The sequence below is a fragment of the Amphiura filiformis genome, chromosome 3 (genome assembly GCF_039555335.1).
Source record: "Amphiura filiformis chromosome 3, Afil_fr2py, whole genome shotgun sequence".
Classification (NCBI taxonomy): domain Eukaryota; kingdom Metazoa; phylum Echinodermata; class Ophiuroidea; order Amphilepidida; family Amphiuridae; genus Amphiura; species Amphiura filiformis.
This window is the reverse complement of record NC_092630.1, coordinates 52,158,960-52,174,545: the sequence shown is the minus strand read 5'-3', so window position 1 is coordinate 52,174,545 and position 15,586 is coordinate 52,158,960. Positions and strand designations below refer to the sequence as shown.

Here is a 15,586-nt window from a genome sequence, read left to right as displayed (position 1 = left end):
ATCACATTGTGCGTTTTTTGTTTAGGTGTATGGTGTGCTCCGTTATTTGAGACATTGACCAAAACAGACCCATGAATATTGAAATCGAGATTTTGGGGAAGAAGCATAATTGTCTACTTTGCACAAGCATGTGCAATATATGCACTGCATAATAACCAGATTGAAGGGGAAACACATTTGTGCTCACTGGTTTTACAAGGCTTTTTTACCCTTGGGGTCAACCTGGCCAAGAGAATATGCCAAAAAATATACAAGGTGTGAAGTCGGTTTACAGAAAAACCCGGGTTAACCCACCAGCAATTACAACCCACCACCAATTGCAACAGAATCCATTTCACAGCCCAAAAGTTCCCACAAAAAACTTAACAAGCAGACCGCCTAACGTGTCTTACACTATTTTGTGTGGTTTGTATTGCAAGGAGATCATTGGCTTGTGTGATGCTATTTTGTGCAGTTTACATTGGAAGGAGGTCACTGGCTTGCGCGACGTTATGTTGTGCAGTTTCTATTGCAAGGAGATGGGTCATTTGGGCGATTAATAATAAATAATAAATTTTGGATTTATAAAGCGCCTTTCTCCAGATCTTAGAAGACTCAAAGCGCTGTAATTTCGCTGCAATGGTAAATCATCACAATCGGATTGCATCAACTAGGTTGCTGCCGAACGGCGCACAACTATCCGCATTTAGATTGTAACATCCACCAATTATCTGTGCAGCTCCCCAAATTCCATTGGGTGAAGGAAGTTTTGATAACCAAACAACTAATCACCGATTTTTTGCGATACAGGAGGAAACCGGAGATCCCGGAGAAAACCTGCGAGAGCGAGCATGGAATCTGAATAAACCAAGTGCACATTAGAGTCCTTGGGCCGCGCCGGGGCTTGAACCCGGGACCTCAGTGGTGCAAAGCGAGGGAATTACCGCTGCGCTAACTCGCCCTCCCTTTGGGAATAATATTACTTAAGTATTGGAAAACCGGGTATCTTTCCTAAGCCACCGCTAGATTGATTAATGGGTGGGGGCCAATATGCAGACTATTGTTCTCATTTGGGAAACAAAAGTCTGACACAGTATTGTTACTGTACATCCATCCACTGTTTGCTTTGTAATGGTGCATCCAACTGAAATTATTATACCTATGGCATTACAACCATTGCAATATCGCACAGGTAAAACAGAAACTTGGGTTGGGACTTAACACGGTTTGGAAATAAGCTCTTCATTTGTTCACTCGAAATAAATCTTAAGTACAAGTCACTCCAGAGTCATTAATTTTTCAAGTCTAAAGATATTTTATTTCTTCAGAAGTTCAAAGCCATGTGTTTGAATCAACATATGAGATTTTTAATTTCATGAGCGTATATAACTAAACAGGCATTGGTGTAGCCAGGGGCAGCTGCCTACTGTCCGCCCTGATATTAAAGATTTTTTGAGCTTTTTACATAATTTTTTTAGCCTAATGTTGACTATTTGTAAAAGCTTGGCCTCTTAATAGCTGCCTTTCCTCTCTTAGGCCCCCTCTGAAAAAGTCCTGGCTACACCACTGCTGGCAATGATAAGTGTGAAAAACTATCAATTTAGTTTGGTATACCACTGAAAATAAGTTTCTTTACCAGATTCTTTCACACACTTCAAACACATTTCATTTTGGTTTACCCTTCATGTAAAACTGCATTAGCCTTTTCGAGATATGGTGAACACAATAGGATGGCGCTGCACAAAGTGGGTTAAGTCTTTTGAATTTGCCGGGTTTAACCCAGATTGAAGACTGCCCTCCTTCTGTGTACGCCATACTTCGAAAAGGCTAGTGGAATTAGCCTGGTACAGAAGTCTTAAGGATTATATAGCTTAAAACAGGCTATTAACAAAAAACACTTGACCACAGTCTAGAGTAACACAATCTTCACAGTCCTCAAAGAACAAGTAGAGCAGAAATCTGATTTTATCTATGCAAATTACCAGATCACATGGAGATCAGCAGGTGAAACATTTGGTGTCCACTGTCTTCAGATCAATCACTTTACTAAAGAATTAGATACTTCTTTAAATGTTAGCAAAGACACCTCTGTGGATAAAACATTTCAAGTGTGCTCCTCACTTTCATAAAATTACTTGAAAACCATTTTAAACTAAACTGTTGTATTCATTTGTATGTGGATAAATAAGTATAAAAATATGACATTGTCTGGACCCAGTTACAGCTGTAAGATATAAGCCAGGGATATCATATAAGGCTTTCCAAACAGCCCTCAAATTAAGAATTTGAAAGGGCAGCCAATGTTGGGTACTACCAAGACAACACTATAGGGTATCAAAGGCAATTGCCTTCAATTAATTTGAGGGCTGCTTCCAAGCCTGTGAAGGCAGCATGCAATTTGTGTTGCAGTGTTCATTATAGTGTGCTCGCCTAAATCGAGGTAAGTAAACATTCTGTCACTTGGTCCAATTTGCATGTGTGCTTGTGTACTATCGTGCTCAACATCACATGTATATAGGTCAGTACACTTCAGTTCTCTGTGCAATTGGAAATAACATGATCATTGCAGGGATAATTGATGATGACAAATAAGCAGTAAGCACAAATATTCATAAATTTGCTAAATACATGTATAATTAACAAATACATTTCCCAGAAAAGCTCAGTACACAGAACAAATCCTCTGAATATTAAGTACCGGTACCAATCCATGCACAACAGATGGATGAGAAGGAAAATACTCAAAATCTTCAGTTTAATCTGCAGTTCTGAGTTGCTACATGTCTATGATAAATTTATATCAATTGATTTCAAATGCATGTGAGGTAATTTTGATATAAAATTGGATTGATTGAGCCCATATTTATTGGTCGAGCTATGAGTTTTAAAATATTGGACGAGATGTAGTCGAGTCCAATATTTTAAAACTCATAGCGAGACCAATAAATATTGGGCGCAAAGCATCCGATTTTGTCATTATTATGTTTTTGATCCAATATTTTCACACACTTGGATTCATCAAAACATAATGTCCAAATCCGGGCCACTGTTGACACAAATGTTCCAGTATTGCAAAACAGACTGCTTGTTGCCTTTAGAATGTAGTGTTTCATGCCATCCATGCGGCATCTTTTATGCACCTGTACGCCTGACACTGCTTGGGATTAATATGGACCATTTTAATAATGCCAAATGTTGCACAGACATCATTGACTGCATGTACTTGGCTAAAATCCCCATATATACTTTTAGTAGTCATGAATGACAGATATCCTTAGAAGGTTTAGTCAATTGATATAAAACTTAAAACCAGGTGTTTACATGTCAACATACTCAAACACTCATGGTTATTAACAAATTGCTTAATGGCTTATCATATAATACTTATTTAAATAATCAACATAAAGTTTGTCCTTAAAAAACAAACCAAAAGACTGCCGATGTCCTATAAACCACAGGTAAATTAAGTAATTCTTGGCCAAGCTGAAACATGCATTGCGTCCATGTAGCGTACCAAGCATGTACACAATATAAGGCGTGTGTATGCTTTCTTCTGTACCGTGCTATGTGCATGTGTGTTTATCACAAAGCCACTAGCGTTTATAGTGTTCGAGCTTGACTAAGAATTACTTAATTTACCTGTAGTTTCTTAAGCGGGAGAGGGTTTCTCAAATGTTCTCAAACACACATGGGCAGGAGGGGGTCAGCTAAGAAACAAAGTTAGTTACATTAATTGTATAGGAGTTCAATCAATCTTTTGGTCTGCTCCCTTACACCCCTATGGATGAAATATAAACATGTATAACAATTTCTTACACTTTGTGATATTATCTAAAGCTTTGGTTTTATACATAAACAATAACATAAATACATGTGCATTTGAATAAGATAGATTATTGTGGCTAAGAAATGGATCTGTGTGCTATCACAGCTGATGCATATTTACAATGTAGTGTGATACGTTGTACCATCGAGGAAACCATAAAAAACCTCTGCCACTGTGTGTTTAGTCAAGACCTAGAAATGCATACAGCAATATGTACCAGGTGAAGTCACATAAGTTTGTGAGAAACGTGTGAATACTCTCTCAAAACAAAACAAAAATACTAAAAACCCACATAACAAAACAAAAATATACATGTATTAAGTAAATCAATACACTTAAAAGAAATGTTACCAAACTGTCTCAACAAGTTGTATTTCAACAAAGTGTAGTGTTTAGTCCTGTTTACTACAATGTGAAAGTCTCAATGGGCTATTGCAGTTGAAATAAACACACCACCTTAGACCGAATAATCAGTCCCAATACAAAATTCACTTGCTGACATTAATCTGTATAGGGACTGAATCAGTTATAGCTGGTAAGCTTTTGGTATCACTTTGAGTTGCACTTGTCTCACCTGCATATGGAAGACTCTAGATTGTTGCTTGTATAACCAGGGTCAGAATTTTGGTGTGAATCAGAGAATCGATTCTTGCAAAGATTCTCGTAAACAGATTTGTGTGAATCAAAGTTGATTCCTGCAAACGTTTGTAGTTTACACAGAAGTTGATTAGCAAGAATCAAATGATTCCCGCAAATTTATTCTGCAAGAATCAAGATTGATTCTGACCCTGATAACTAACAAGGTTTGGGTGTACAATCGACTTCAAAAACTGTTCTGCATTCCTTTCAAAACAACTATTTTTAAGCTACGTTTTGAACGCAGTTTTCCTCGTCACACACCATATTTATTTTTAAATGCTTTTGTCGACTGGGATAGTCTACTCACCATAGCTAGTTTGGTTCCGTTCCCTCCACACAAACACCAAACTGGCTTATTGTATGATGTCCATCAAATGAGAATGAGACTTTTGTATCATCATGATTGCGTGGACATTTCGAAGGTGAAGACGCAAGGAATTTGTTTGTTTTTGCACATTTCCAGTGCACATCCAGAAGCGTGAAGTATTGCAAAAAGTAAGTATTATAACGTATGATACAAAATGATTTAGTAGTGATAAATATTATGTAAAACACATTGTGGTCGTGAGCAAGTTGAGGATGAGGATATTGACCTCCTCCGCGAATAGGAAAGTATCAGCGTTAGTACAGCACTAACACCACCTATGGAAGACATAATATTAATCTTCCAAACAGGAGGTGCACATTTTAAATGGAGTCACCCATTCAAGTAACCCCATTTGAAATTCACACTCCCTGTGTGGAAGATTACGGTCATGTCTTCCATAGGGGGTAGCATGGATTTCAACTGCAATAGCCTAACTGAATGTGTGGCATTTCAGGTCATGTGGCATTTCAGGTCATTTAGCTTGGTGTGATTGATTACCCTCTGTACATATTCAAGTTGGAAAACAAAACATCCGTATGCTGTATTTTGTAAGTATGCTGATAACTTTGTACCACAATTAGTCTTCATGATGATTTTTGTATCTTCCTTGGTTACTGTTTTATAAGACATGCAATGTCACTTCAATATTTCCAATTACCCAAAAATTATAGATAGATTCAAGAAACTTAGATTTACATAATTTCCACTATGGAATCTATTAAAGCTTAATAAGAAACACAGCACAAAATATCACACACTCATTTAAAACCGTAAGAAGGTAAATTCTATGGAAACAGTTTAATCCATCTCTTCTCAAAATGTTAATTTAAAAACATTAATTTTGTTCTCTTTGATACTTGTTAAAGTTGACACACATTACAATTACATAAAAAGAAAACAATAAATTGTGTACTATGAATAGTGAAAGAAGCTATGTGCCAAACAAAACTCGCATTTAAAAATAAAATTTTGACCACAAAACAAACAATGGAAGTTCAGCCGTGCTGGTACATTGAAAACAAATAATTCAAAGTTCTGAAGAACAAATGCTGGATTTCCATGATATTTTGAAATGATGATTTGTCTGCTCATTAAATGAGATGTCAGGATGTGGACTTGTGTAGTGTTTCTAGATATTGATGTAACAATGTAAATTGAAAAAGACAAATGATACCTCAAAACACAAATCAAAATGTGTGTGCTGTAAGGGTTCTTCCCATCCAGATGAAGCAAATCTTACATTTACATACTTTAAGTAAATTGTTTAATTCTTCCGTGGTCCAGGTATGCGCTGGTGATTAACAATCGCATAGAAGAGACAAAGTCAACACACTGATGACCAATGGCTCAAAACGTCTTGTTGTCATCACCGTTGTTCAGCCAATCAGCATTGACAGCATGATTGTTAATTACTTCTGTGTTCACGTTTGTACATGTAAACTGAGCTCAAAAAGAAACTTATAATTTTTCACAAGGTCATATCTTGAAATCCTGTCCATCAAATTGAACCAAAATTACACACAGATTTACTTCAATACTCTACTCTTAACACATGTCAGTAACCAAGCAGTTATCCAACTGACACAACAGCAAAATGCACTGACATGGGACAGCTTCCTGGACCACATTCACAGCCCAGCCCTGTTTCATGAAAAAAGTGTATGAAAAGCAGAAAGCAGCACCGTTTTATCATCTGTCCAAGGATCTTGTGTGCATTCTCACAGATTTTTTGTCCTGGGTGCCAAATGTTGGGCTATGAAAGTGAAGGAAGTCCAGGAAGCTGTCCCATGACAGTGCATTTTGCTGTTGTGTCAGTTGGACAACTGCTTGGTTACTGACATGTGTTTTGAGTAGAGTATTAAAAATAATCATGTGTGCAATTTTGGTTCATTTTGATTGACAGAATTTTAAGATATGACCTTGTGATTCACAAGTTGTAAAAAATTATAAGTTTCTTTTTGAGCTCAGTTTATATACGCTCAACGCACAGCACATACCACAGGAGAATTAAACTATACAACATGTGCATTTGCATGAGTTTTAATTTGAGCATGTTCAAATTCTCACTTTCATCCAATGTTGCTTTTCTTACATGCTATGAGGAAACACACTTCCTTCCTCATGATTATTAATCATAAATGATAATAATATTTTTATATCATACACAATTTTCTTTGGTGAGCATATTCTGACACCACACTTGCAAACATAAGTTCAATTAGGGATCTTGCTTAGAACAAAATGGGTCTGATCAAATCAGTTTCACACAATTTTGCTCAAGAAAAATCACAACTTTGGAACATTACTGCCCATGGCCAAAACCATATAACCTTATAATAACTATAGCTTTTATAGTAGGTTATGATACTAAAAATGGATATGTGGTGTGGGCACAACAGATGCATTGCAAATCTATGGGATATTATACGCAGTGAGTATACCTCGTCCAAACCTGTTCACCACTTTAACAAGTTGTTTTAAATAGTCAATCCTATCCTATTGCAGCAGAGTTGGGAAATTATTATGTACACACTCTGTGACCAGCTTTGCAAGTAACCATGGTAACACCACTCCTATTTCATTTCAATATGCTTAAATATTTACTCTCTTAGTCGAGTTGCCCAAGCATTGGTCATCATGATGATTCTTGAATATTTGATTCATCAGTTTCATCTAGCATCTCTAGTCTGTCAGTTTCTCTTGTTTCATCACCGTCTCCATGCAATGATGCAGAGAGGGATGGGTGCTCACTGTCAGGCGATGATGGCTGATCCTCCATGCTTGGCCATGCTGTTTGTTCTTCTACTTTGCTCAGTCTTTCATTCAGAGCTTTCAGTGCAATTTGCCTAGAAATTAAAATTGATCAGATAAGAAAAATATTAAAATACACTTGATGCTGTAAGTTTGCTTTGCATAAAGTTGCAAGGCAAGGTGGGCGGCCTTAGTGGTCTGATTGTAACACATGATGTTTTGTACCTCGCATTGAGGCTCACCACCGAAACATTCTTATTCTAAACTTTGGGTTTAAAAGCTGCAGCGATTTGGATTCTAGAAGAAAAATTGAGTATCACAGTGACCCATACATGTTACATACATGATTTCAAAGGTGGTAATTACTAACTACTGTTTTGATCCATTTTTTGATCATACCACCTAAAACAAGCATATTAATGCCTAAAATTTCACTAGGCTTATGAGAAAAATATGAGCTGTCACCTGATACCAAAATCCACATTTTCATTTGGTAAATTGGGGGGGGGGGTGAGGATATCAATCAGGGAACACACCTGGAAGTGCTAATCAATCAATCTTTAGACATCAATTGACCAGTTAAGTCATGCATACATTATCTTTAAGATGACATCTAGGATAGTTCTACTCCAACTGGACTTGCAAACCCTCAACCATCTTTAAGTACTACATGTATTCACCTTCTATTTTTATAACTGAATTCTGCAAGCAATGGATGCAAAGGATGCTCTCCAATGGTGATGAGATGTGCACATTAGAATTTGGATTTCAAAATTTACAAAGTAGCTACTGTAGATCTATAATGTATAATGTGGATTTGTGTAAACACATTGTGCTCATGAATGACAAGCCCGGACAGTGAATCAGAGGCTGAAGGAAATAGTATTCTGCCACAGAGTGCTTGCAATGTGATACATGTACAAACCGTAGTTAAATGATCGGAACCGATGACTTGTCATTTTTCCAGAATTTTTTCACTATGTTATGTACCAGTTAGGCTCAATTTTTAAATATTTGAAATTATAGTAGTTTTACTGTAATTCTGTTGAGAAGTCATGTTCATGTATGAATATGTTGCTCTTCATTGGAATAACAATGGCTCCCATTAATGTAACACCCCATTATCATATCATTAAGTTCATATACCCCTTTTTATTAGTGATTTTATAATCATTTTAAACAATTTTTTGAAAAAAATGACACATATTCCGGTTCCAATGATTTTCATACAGTTTGTAGTTTCTAAGCTGATGTGGGAACTTTTAGATTGAAATTTAAATTGAATATTGAACTTGATCTGAATCTACCAATCTGAATCTACCAACAGTGTTTCATCTAAATCAGCAGAGATGCAACAGTTTTCAGGTTTTAACACAAATTCAGGCTTTTTTGAAGTTCAAATTTCCACAACTTTGCTTTTTAATCGTCAGAACGTTTTGGGACTCTACGCCAAGTTACACACTATTTCAGGCATATTCACCAGTTTCAGGCTTTTTGAGTGGTACTAACTGGTATCTCTGCAAATGGACTAAGGGCTCATATTGAAATACCCTACCACGTTGTCACACAGAAAGATGGCAGGATTCCCCTCGCTAAGCGCGATCCTTGATCTCAATATGAGCTCTAACATTCAAGTGCTTCTGACAGTATTGAATGACTTCACAAGTTTGAGGCAATGTAACACTCCTTGGTCTGTCACTGTAACAAACACCATGATTTCAAGCCCAAATCAGGTGGAAAAGTATTCTTTTGAAAAATAACTGTATACATTCTTAATTATTGCTGTTGAAAATGGCACTGTCAGTCTGTCATGTGTTGCTTCATGTGCTAGAAGTTAATGTCTCATCAGCACTAGTTGACAGTAACTTAGTTGACAGTATGTAGAATTTTGGATAACGAGAAAACAACTAGAGTTTTGTTCAGTTAGTCATCAATGTTTTGATAGTGAACTACTTTTTGAAGATATAAATGATAGGTCCTAAACTGTGTTAGCTTTCCTCCCATAATAATAGCATTCTGGATCCCTCAAGTTTAAGATCGGCAAATATGGCTTATACTTGAAGTACAATCAAATGATGGAAGCTGAAGCTAGTGAAGTTTACACACTACATGTAGACAGCACTACACTATTGTATGACATGACAGTGCTGGCCCAACCATGGCAGCGATACAAAGCAAAGTTGAAAGCGCATCTTTTTTTAACAGAGATAATGCAAATCAGGCAATGAATAATTGCTTAGAAAAAAAAACTTACTGACACCTCCTACATACATGTAAGTACCATTGTTTTCCCAGAGTAAGAAAAAACAAGAGACAAAAATGAACATTCATAACTTTTAAATAAAAGAGATATTGTAAAACCTTTGACAGTTTAGAGGCTGTGCTATCATGGTGAGACAACGCTTTTGCTGAATGTTTCCTAACTAGTCTATTATGTAACACGATGAATAGAAATGCGCCTAATGTTGCTAATGTTGACTTTGCAAAAAGGTTGTTATTTTCAGCAACTGATAATATAGTGATAACTTGGTTTGCACTAAACATACATGTACATGTAGTATTTTTGAAGAGCTAGTATGGTGACCGATGTATTCAAAAATAACATCTTGAGAGTGAACATTTTCAACATTATACTACTTTTCCTTGATTGTGCCACATTAGTTAACAAATGATATGTGCATAATAAAAGTTTCCAAAACTGTACCTTTAAATACAGTACTCATGTTTAAGAAATATAAGAATTAAAATTCCATATATAACAAGCATAAAATAAACATTTAAGGTGGTACATTGTACTACACCACTTGATAAATTTGTGACTATTTTTGCATTTTTCTCAAAAAATATTAATATACTGGTAACAAAAGTTATGTATATTATAGGGGCAAGGAATCCAGTTACTACACTGGAATTTCAGTGACTTGAGACAAGCGATACATTATTTATGATAAGAAAAGAGGTACCGCTAGAATGTACCTCATTTCTTAACATAATATATATAATGAACCACTTGTCTTGAATTACTGAAATTTCAGTGAAGGCCCATTCCATGTTAACTCCAGGGATGTGCACATTTTAGCACCTCTTCAATTTTTTCTTTTTCTGTGTGGTGGTAGATATTGATGAGAAAGTAAAATCCTGAAAATTTGAGCTTCATACTCCATTTAGTTTTCCGTGGCATCAATTTGAAATTTAGGGGTCAGCGTAAAAATGTGTACATAGCCATGAAAAACATTTGGAGGTCCATAAATGTATAAAGGAACCCTTTAAAACTTTGAAAAAGTATGTATCCTGGGGTACTTTTTGGTGTAGAATTCACATCTGCTATCAGAAAACTTGTAACTCCTTTACTCTAGACGATATAGGGCCCTCAAAATGCAACTTAGTCCAACCAGGACCAACTTAGGGGTCAGAACTCCAAAAGTAAAAAATAATTTTAGCGTCAATTTTTTGGCCAGTCAGAGCCCTTTGGTAGGACATTTCTCTTATCCAATATTGAGCATATTAGAATACATTTAGCTGAGATATTACCCATGGAAAACCACTTTTTTTGGCTTGGGGTCATTTTGACCCCCAAAACCAATGTCAGACAATTTGCCCCACCATCAACTTCAGGTATGTTGAAGATATGTTCTTGGACAACATTTTTTCTGAGGGATATTGTGGTTTTGGGGGTAATCTCAGCTAAATGATTCTAATATGCTCAATATTGATACACATCAGTTGAGGTTTGACCTAAAATCCAGTTCTGACCCCCCCAAAGTTGGTTGTACCCCAGGATACATACTTTTCAAAGTTTTAAAGGGTTCCCTTTATACATTTATGGACCTACATCGCTTTTCGCATGTATACACATTTTTACGCTGACCCCCTAAATTTCAAATTGATGCCACGGAAAACTAAATGGAGTATGAAGCTCAAATTTTCAGGATTTTACTTTCTCATTAATATCTACCACCACACAGAAAAAGAAAAAAATTGAAGAGGTGCTGCGGTGCACATCCCTGGAGTTGACATGGAATGGGCCTGAAGTAATTCCTTGCCCCTTAATAAGATACAAAACTTTTGTTACCAGTGTGTAGTTATTTTTTGAGAAAAATGCAAAATTAGTCACAAAATTTATTAGGGGTGTACATGTAGTACCACCTTAAGTACAATATGTTTCTTTCAAAAATTAAAAAAATGAAAGTTTAGCTGAACACTTAGAATGTTTACCTTCTTCTTTCAGCATCAGCAGGATCTGTACCAGGTAATGTTATCGTGATAGGCGAGGGCGCTCCTACATCATACTTGCGAACTTGCTTTTTGCAGACTTTAATCCGCACAAGAAAACTATGTACTGCAAAACAAAATTGATTACAAGGAATTATGTGTATTAGTATCAAGTATTATACACAGAGTGTGTGGGGTTCAGATGGTCAAAACACAGACCCTAGAAATGTGGTCAAAACAATGCCTGCAACTATAATCATCAATATAGAAGTGTTAGTGTAACCACTCAAATTAATGAAGTTGTTACTTGCACATTGTTAATTTGATATACCATACAGTGGAAACTCGTTAATACAAGCTCTGATAATACAAAAAACCTGATAAGACAAGCTTGATTTTCAGGTCCCTGGCACTGATTCCATATGTAATATGTGAAGACAAAATCCTGATAAGACAAACTAACTTTTGTGGCCCTACAAATTTTGTATTAAAGAGTTTCCACTGTATGTACATTGTTAATTAGCTGAGCTATTTGTATAGGGCGATTTCATGTAAGGTCATTAGTTCAAATCTGCCTCCAGAAGACATGGAACAAGTGCAAAGCAGATGAGTCCATATCACTTCAACTGGGAATTTCTTTTGCGCTTTATGCACACATCATGTCTTCTGGAAGCAGATTTGAACTAATGACCTTTTGTGAAATCGCCCTATTCTACCCCTACAAGTTAAGAGTTGTTTCTGTTGTCATGTGAACAGATTTGCGTGAATCAAAGTTGATTCTCACAAACTTTTGTAGTTTTCACAGAAGTTGATTTGCAAGAATCAAATGATTCCTGCAAATTTAATCTGCAAGAATCAAGATTGATTCTCACATTGTGATACGACATTATGACCCTGCATAGGATTTAAAGTTAATGTTCTACAACTTCTACTTACCTGTATTGGCTAAAATTGCAATGGGAGGTCTGATAACCTCAGGGAAGAAACTGGCAAACGTGAAAGAGTCTGACATATCACCCTTTTCCTTGCCATCACTCTGTCTTTGATAGAACCGCAGGTACACCCATGACACTAGTATACCTATGGACAGGAGATATATCATTTTAGTGGTATGAAAATGAGTTTGGATGTCAGTATATAATGTACAATCCTGTGATTGTAGCTCTTAAATCCAGAATGTTAGTCATTTAGTTTCTACTTGGAAAAACTGAAAATGCCTGGATTAACATCAAAGAATCCTGCAGCTAAAAGCAATGGATTTATTTGGAGTCATCATTTTATGTGTGATTTACTATGAGGACAGTGGTGCAGTGATTGGGAGTGGGTAGTGGGACATGTGCTCTGGGTACCACATTTGGGGTGACAAAATGAAAATGGATTTTAAAAACAAAAGGGGTTGACAAAAAATAGAACTAAAAAAAAAAATAGCTGTTATTACATGGGGTGCAAGTTGTCGAGCACTGTCTTATCATGATGCCATCCCCCCTACTTATAGATTCTTGAGCACTCTAGGCAAAAATATTTGGGGTTAACAATTAATAATTTCTGGGTTTGGGGTCCTACCATTTTGTATCCTTGCCCCTGGCACCACAACACCTAGCTACGCCACTGCATGAGGATGAGGACTGACAATTAAATTGAGGCGGAAGGGACAAGAACCAACATTCAATTTTATGCCAAAATTAGAATGTTACCCCGTATGTTATAATTGCGGTGACTTGTTAATCTTTGAAAAAAAATACACATTTTAGCAAAGGTTTAGTACACTTAGAGTTGTCTGACTTTATGTTAACTTGTGTCCAAACTGCCGTGTACTTTGCACTTGAAAGATACTCGGAAAGGGGTTTATCCTTAGTGTAAGAGAGCACAAAATACTAATAGGATTAGGGTAAGTAGAGTTAGGAATTAGGGCAAGGGTTAGGGTAGGATTAGGATTAGAGTTGGGATTTGTTTGGTATTCTCTTACACTAAGGATACACCCGGAAAGGCAACTGAATGAACACAGCATGACGTCAAACGAAAGCCAGCGTTCCAGGCACCAAGTTAACCATGTATTGAAAGACAATATTACGGCTACATGCCCACAGAGTTTAGGCATGCATATGCAATTAAGCGCATGCCTAAATTGTCATATTATGTTCATTCAGTTGAATTTCTATCTAAATTTAAAATTCATTTATAAGCTTAATTTTACATTTTAATTAATTCAATTAAAGCAGCTGACCTGAGCCAGTCATGCACAGGTATGTGCCTGCAACAATTCCTATTATTCGTAGTAGTAAAACGGCCACCAATATCACAAGTGGCAAGTCTCCAATTCGAAGTTTTACTGCTCCTCTAGAGAGTTCTTGATCCCCACAGAGCTGTTTCAATGCAACAAAGACTCCAGCACAATATCCCGGCAGGCCATAAAAATGAGTGTCAAATAAATAATCTACATTAAAACTGGTCATATACATAAACAAATATATCATAGATGATAATATAGCGGAGCCAACAGTTGATACAGCGAAGAATATAAGCATTTCTAAGGCTCCCCATAGAGGTTCTACGATTCGGCCACATAGCACTGTGACAGATACACCAATAACAACAAACCAAAAATGCACTTCGACGAATGCGTGTGTAACAAGTGTCCAGATACGGAAACTGGGTGGAAATATGAGCCCTGGCGTGACGGCCAGTCCGCTCAAAATGCTTTCTGTGTTGATCAAAAAGGACAGAAGGTATACAAGAGTTGTTGAGATGCAAATTGCTTTTACTACGACGCTGCTTTTGGTAAAAGCAGCTTGTACTTGCTGGAGGCCCGAAGGTAGGCCTGTTGTGGCAGCCGCCATGTTGAACAACTTGGATCTGTAATGCTGGTTTCATACTACCCTGCCGCTTGCCGCTGAGCGGCGTGGCGCACGCGCATTGCAGACAAACGGACACAATAAAGGCTTGTCATTGGTTGAAACGCCCTGCCGCTTGCCGCAGCGGCAAGCGGCAGGAAAGTATGCTGGAGGCTTAAATGTGGCTGGATGTGACGTCATCCCATTTTAAAACCGTAATTACTTAGCAGTAACCGAAGTTCTGTAGATTTTATGTACAAAAAGTAATAGATAAGAGATCAAATTAGCTGTAAACTAAACTTAAAACCATTGGTATAAAACAGAAAAGTAAAAATTCGGCTATATTCGTGACCCTAAATCTGCCGAATTCTGCCAGTATTTGCCTATACCCGGAGTCTTTCTAGATGAACCGTGCAATGATTTTACGTGTACACCTGAAAATGGAACTGACAACACATAGAACTTGTGGGATTACAGCTGACACGGCCTAAACAGAATCGACCTAACACGGATGATGCCGTGGAACTTTGAAGGATCAAATTGCATGCATGCTTGTCAGGTCTTGTCAGTGGCGTCAGCCCAGCACTTTTTCAGAGGGTGGCCAATGAGGGGGAAAGGGGGTGGGGCCAGGCCGACGCTGAAGGGGGATGGGGCAAACTTTGACGAAAATGGTCAAAAATGGACTAAAAAGTACAAAAAAGGGGCTAAAACTTTACACATACAGCGGCGGCCAGCATCCCACAAGGGGGGGGGGAAGGGGCCTAAAGGTTAAGGGGATCTATTATATGAGTCCGGGGGGTAAATTTCAAACGGCATACTTTCAGCCTGCCATAAAATCCTTACCCCCCCCCCTTTGAACATGCCAAATTTGCAGGATCCCTTTGCAAACCATAGGCCTTTCATGGACTAGATGTAGGCCTATATTTGCAGCGAGCAGAAATTTGCATGAATGTTTCTGTACTGTAGGCCTACTGAGTCTGT

The 15,586-nt window shown here is 37.3% G+C and overlaps 1 protein-coding gene across 1 annotated transcript; it reads right to left on the bottom strand.

Moving 5' to 3' along the window:
- Positions 1-6,825: 6,825 nt before the first annotated feature.
- LOC140148700 (transmembrane protein 115-like) lies at positions 6,826-14,629 on the bottom strand. Its single transcript, XM_072170741.1, has 4 exons — positions 13,999-14,629; positions 12,711-12,854; positions 11,778-11,901; positions 6,826-7,657 (listed from the first exon to the last, which is right to left on the bottom strand). The coding sequence occupies exons 1-4, from the start codon at positions 14,609-14,611 to the stop codon at positions 7,447-7,449; spliced, it is 1,092 nt and encodes a 363-aa protein (XP_072026842.1). The 5' UTR covers positions 14,612-14,629; the 3' UTR covers positions 6,826-7,446.
- Positions 14,630-15,586: the final 957 nt, after the last annotated feature.